At 40.1% G+C, this 5,869-nt stretch overlaps 1 protein-coding gene across 1 annotated transcript; it reads left to right on the top strand.

The window, feature by feature from the left end:
- The first annotated feature begins 651 nt into the window (after window positions 1-651).
- Window positions 652-4,020, top strand: LOC138674321 (nodal homolog). Its single transcript, XM_069762183.1, has 3 exons — window positions 652-1,122; window positions 1,484-2,232; window positions 3,863-4,020. The coding sequence occupies exons 1-3, from the start codon at window positions 780-782 to the stop codon at window positions 4,013-4,015; spliced, it is 1,245 nt and encodes a 414-aa protein (XP_069618284.1). The 5' UTR covers window positions 652-779; the 3' UTR covers window positions 4,016-4,020.
- Window positions 4,021-5,869: the final 1,849 nt, after the last annotated feature.

The following is a 5,869-nucleotide window of genomic DNA, read 5'->3' as shown; positions in this document are numbered from 1 at the left end:
AGTAGTTTTCAAACTTTGGCTAGGTTCACATTGCGTTAGGGCAATCCGTTTAGCGCATACGCTAACGGACTGCGCTAATGCAATGTCCCAAAAGGGATCGCGTTTAGTGGTCCCGCTAGGGCAGATGCCCGATCTGCGCTAGCAAGGAACGGACCTCGAACGCTGCTTGCAGCGTTCGAGGTCCGTCAGCAACTAATGGGACATCGCTAGCGCATGCCAAAAATGGAATACGTTAGCAATGTGTTAGTTACATTGCCATCAATGGCAGCGCTAACGGACCCGTTACATTGTGTTAGTGGCGTTGTGTAATGGATCCCGTTAGCGTACTGCCTCTAACGCCATGTGAACCTAGCCAAACACATATGGGTTATCGGTGTACTCAGGAGAAATTGTGTAATAAATTATGTGGTCCATTTTCTCCTATTAGCTTTTTTGAAAATTAAAAACTTGTTTCTAAAACAACATTATTGTAATTTTTCATTTTCACAGCCCAACGCTATCAATGCTTCCACATTCTAGATCACAATGCAAAAACATTTTCTTCTTAAATATATTTTTCCATCAAACAACTAAATGAAGTGAGCATGGAAATATTTATGACATAGTACAAGATCCCCACTGTGGTGTCATTAGTTTAACAGTAGGGAGCCATTAGGTTGACATATCCCTAGAACCTATTGGCTTTTGAGGAAGAGGTCATTTAGATCAAAAGGTCATTAGGTGTGAAGAGTAAAGCATCAGCCCTGTCTTCCTCTCTATATATACAGAGGGAGAATCCAATGCTAAATCAGAGAGGGAGAGGACTAGTCACATCTCTTGAGTTAAGAAAACAGCAGAAGCTCAATGCAGAGATGACCTTATTAAGCATTGCTATCTACTGCCTATTCTTCTCCATGGTCCAGGCTATGCCCAGTCATCGAGAAACATCATCCAGGGTTGTTTTGCCAGGGACTAACATGGGATTAAAAGTTTCATCCTTCCTTTTTGGAAAGCGCCACTCATTGGACATAAGATATCCCCAGTATATGATGCAGCTTTACCATAGTCTTACGAAGAATGACACCAACCTCTCCAACTCACACCGTCCTGACTATGACTCCGTGCTAAGCCTCGTCCCAAAGAGTAAGTACCCTCATCCTTTCTTAATTGCATCAATATTTCACTAAATTTGTGGATACATTTTTCTAACATAATCCTAAATCCATAATTTTATTACAAGAAAAATCTAAATTTTGAGCATAATTGTAGATCTCCACAGGTTCGCCTCGTTCTTTTTTGAATGGGTAAAGAAGGATGATTGAGAAGCAAATGCATCTCTGCTGAGAATAAGTGTTAGAAAATCATCCAATTAGGTTTTAAGTACCGAGTATTGAAAATATCGCATTACTGGACGTAACACATTATCACAGTTATACCAAGGAAAATGCTTATGTTCCCCTTGCTTTGCCTCTTCAGCTTACAAGTCTTTCCTGTTTTTTTCCAGATTGTACCATGGTCAATAATCGTGTCATGTTGTCCTTTGACATGTCTTCAATCTCTTCCAGCAGTGAGATGAAGTTGGCACAACTAAGAATCCATATTCCATCTTTTGCGATATCCCAAAATTTTACTCTGGAAATTTATCACAGTGAGAAAGCCAACAATCTTTTCCTTGGGTCTTTCAAAATCAATCCATCTAACCCTAAAGAGTCCCCTTGGAAACATTTTGATCTCACAAAACTGCTTCAATACTTCCTCCAACAAGGAGAGAAATACTTAGATACATTCATGAAGACTAAATATATGACGGAGAGGAGCCCAGATACTAACCTACATGAAGATACAAAACATACCCCGAACAAAATCTATGGGTCCATGGATGACAGAGTTGTGTTGGTAGTATACACAAAGGACAAGTCTGTTGACAGCATCTCTGGTTCTCGTAGTCTCATCAAAACAGTAGAGTCCTCCAAACATGTCTCACTGGATAAAGGCACAAGACTGTCAGTCATTAGGAGGCATAGAAGAAACAGATACGAGAACCATTATTTGATCATGAATAATGTGCCATTCAAGCCTATAGAAAGTGGAAAACCCCTTTGTCGTAGAGTTGATATGACAGTGGATTTTGGTGAAATTGGGTGGAAAAGCTGGATTGTCTACCCTTTAAAATTTAATGCCTACAGATGTGAAGGTGCCTGTCCGATCCCACTGAACGAAACCTTCAAGCCAACAAACCATGCTTATATGACGGTAAGGTGAATTGTTCAGTACCAATCATTTTACATGTTAAAGAAGCCCTCCCATCAAAATATTTATCCTCTTAATATATTGGAATTATTGCAATTGCTTATTTTGCCCTTCTACCCAGTGAATTATTCTCTTTTCCATTAGGTCCATGACATGACAAGATTAAAAAATGACTAGCTGAATACTTCTAAGCGCTATGTAGAATCAGGAAGTCTATTTTTCCTGTATGAGTCATAAGTCATGGAAGGAGAGAGGAAAGAATAAAAAGAGAAGAATTAACTGGGAAGAAAGGCAAGATGAGCAATTGTAAGTACATAATGCCGTACATAGTGCTATATAATATGATGATTACAATATATTAAGAGGAAAATTTTTTTGTTGGGAGTGCTTCTTTAAAGGGACACTGTCACCTGAATTTGGAGGGAACAATCTTCAGCCATGGAGGCGGGGGTTTTGTGTTTTTGATTCACCCTTTCCTTACCCGCTGGCTGCATGCTGGCTGCAATATTGGATTGAAGTTCATTCTCTGTCCTCCGTAGTACACGCCTGCGCAAGGCAATCTTGCCTTGCGCAGGCATGTACTATGGAGGACAGAGAATGAACTTCAATCCAATATTGCAGCCAGCATGCAGCCAGCGGGTAAGGAAAGGGTGAATCAAAAACACAAAACCCCCGCCTCCATGGCTGAAGATTGTTCCCTCCAAATTCATGTGACAGTGTCCCTTTAAAGTCTTGCTTAGTCTTTCTTGGGTAGTAGCATTCTGAAAATACTAAAATTGACCATAAACATCAGATAGAATTAAGACTAAATGAAATAATGATCATCTGTTGGCTATATGTCATATGTTGCTAAATTTTACCCTATGAACCATCGTTTTGATTAAAATTATCTTTTTTCAATCAACTTTAGATTTTATGTATGGCTACCTTAAAGAGGACCTTTCACCAGATCAAAAATAGGCATTTTATGCTCTTATTTTCTTCCTGCTACTTCTCTGAGTATTCTGTAGTTTGTTGTTTTCCATTCCATCATGACTTTCTAAGGAGTTGTGGATCACACAAAGTAAAAATGAAAAGTAGCCTAAAGATGCCCCCAGAGAATCCTGTGAGCAAACCTCAATTGGTAAAGACCATAAAAATGAGTACCGAATAATAAGGTCCAAATTTCTGGAACAGTATGGAGGACTACAAAAATAAACAAACGGAATACTCAGGAAAGAGCAAAAACTGGCAATTTTTAATCTGGTGATATATGGTGATTCCCATCTCAGTAAGTGATAGCATAACGCTAGGATATGTCATCACTTAGTGATTGCTGTGGGGCCAACCTTTGAGACTCCCTGATCTTGAGCTGAACCCCTTTCTAATTTTTTGTCTGACATTCATCCACTGCAGTGAATGGTATTCAATAGGAGGTCCCAAAGATTAAACCCTCCGCGATCATAAGGTGACGGCATATCCTAGCAATTTTTCACGACTTACTAAGATGTTAATAACCCTTCAGGTCTTCTCATTAGATACAGATAAGTGAATTGTATAAATATATAAAATACCAATGAGAATGACCAAAGTCTCAGACTACATACACCCCGTGTAACATGTTGGCAGTAACTGATTAATTTCTCTATTGCAGAGCGTGTTGAAGGTCTACCAGCCGGAGAGGGTGGAGTGTCCATCTTGTGTTCCAATTAGGATGAGCCCATTGTCCATGATGTATAAGGAAGGCAATAACATAGTTGTAAAACATCATGAAGAAATGGTGGTAGAAGAATGTGGCTGCAGCTAGTCATCTACGTGCATCTAATATTCTGATACAGTGTAAATATTGTACATATGTGGTTGAATATTTATTTATAAAAAATGTATATTATGTTTTTAGGTGATATTATTTTTTCCTGCATTATAATTATGCATTCTGCGAATAAAAATGTAAAACAAAATGAATAAAAATAACATGACATGAAATTTTCTGTGCACATTACTGAATACGGGGATAAGAATAATTATTTATTATTTATAGTTATTTCTTTAAAACACCACCCCTTACACACCAAAGACACAATAAAAGATGTCTAGTGGTCATCAGTTGCTTATCTTTCCTAATAAAATAATTTCTATGCATTTAAAAGGTATTGAATAGGATTAGAAATGCCAAAGTTGTGTGCAGTATTGCAGCTCAGACTCATTTAAGAGCTGAGGTACAAAACCAAACAGAAACCATGAACAGGTGTTTGACATCTGAATCGGTGCCTGCCCTTCCTGCCTCTGCTCTCGTTATGGGCTACAGTTTTAATTTTGTAGTTCCATACAGACCGGAAGATATAGTTAACTGCTGAGTGGTTTGGGTGGAGCTTCAAACTATTTAAGCTCCTGAAATCCTGCCATCCACTGCCAGTTATATTTTGACCTGCTCCTGTGTAACTTGCCTTGCTATTCCCCCAGTGGACAGTCCTGATTTTTTTGACCTGGCTTTGCTTTTTGACTATTCTCCTTCTTCACGACTTTGACTCTACACCAACCGGCTGGTTCTGCCTCGGCTTCCCAACTATTCTCTTGCCTCAAAAGGAAATATGTGAATCTGCTCCAAGTTATGCACTGTCCAATCAAAAGATTAACAATAACAATTCAAAACAGCTTCAGGAAAGGCAAAACTCCTCCTTCTAAAGTGGTTTCTAAAAAAAACAAAAAAACCTCATTGTTTTTAATACCTCAAAAAATAAAAAAACCCTCATACCCCTCACTTGGCCCGCATAACATAATAAAACCTCCTGTGCTGGTGTTGTTCCCGTGATGTCGGCATTCACTTTCTCCGGGGCTCCTGTGTGGTTGTTGTGACATGTCACACCAGCGCCCAATCAGGGCTGGCATCAATGTCTCCACCTCTGGACAAATCGAGCATGTAGAGGAAGTTTGGGCTGCAGCTGTTCTTGGACTTCCTCTTACTGTTTAATTTGACAGGAGGCGGGGCAGTGGCCCCAGCGCTGTTTTCGCGCAGGCATCGCATGTCACAACAACAGCACGGGAGCCCCAGGAGGCAGAGTCTTGACACTGCAGGAACGGCGCCAGCACAAGAGGTGACTATAGGCTTTATTATTTTATGGAGGCCAAGTGAGGGAAATGAGAAGAAGTTGTCCAAGTAATGGACAACTTCTTTAAAGAAGCTCAATAGTTTGATGACCCCACAAACAACTCTCCACATATAAGCCAGACATGGAGAATAGTGAAATATTTCAGCTAACTAAATTAAGTATAAAAGAGACAACATATTTTTACAGTCCATCAAAGATTTTGTCTACCGTATTTTCCGTCGTATAAGATGACTTTTTAACCCCTAAAAATTGTCCCAAAAGTCGGGGGTTGTCTTATACGCCGGTTACGGGTGCACGGAGCGATCCTGGATGGTTCCCAGGGTCTGAAGGAGAGGAGACTCCTTCAGGCCCTGGGATCCATATTCATGTAAAAAATAAAGAATAAAAAATATGGCTATACTCATCCCTCCGACGGACCCTGGCTCTCAGCGCTGCAAGCGTCTGCCTCCATTCCTAAGAATGCAGTGAGTGAAGGACCTTCGATGACGTCACGGTCACGTGAGCAGTCGCATGACCGCAACGTCATCGAAGGTCCTTCACTCTTTGCATTC

Source organism: Ranitomeya imitator, chromosome 4 (assembly GCF_032444005.1).
Source record: "Ranitomeya imitator isolate aRanImi1 chromosome 4, aRanImi1.pri, whole genome shotgun sequence".
In the NCBI taxonomy this organism is placed as follows: Eukaryota; Metazoa; Chordata; class Amphibia; order Anura; family Dendrobatidae; genus Ranitomeya; species Ranitomeya imitator.
Note: the sequence above shows the minus strand (reverse complement) of the source record. Positions and strands in the feature narration are given on the sequence as shown.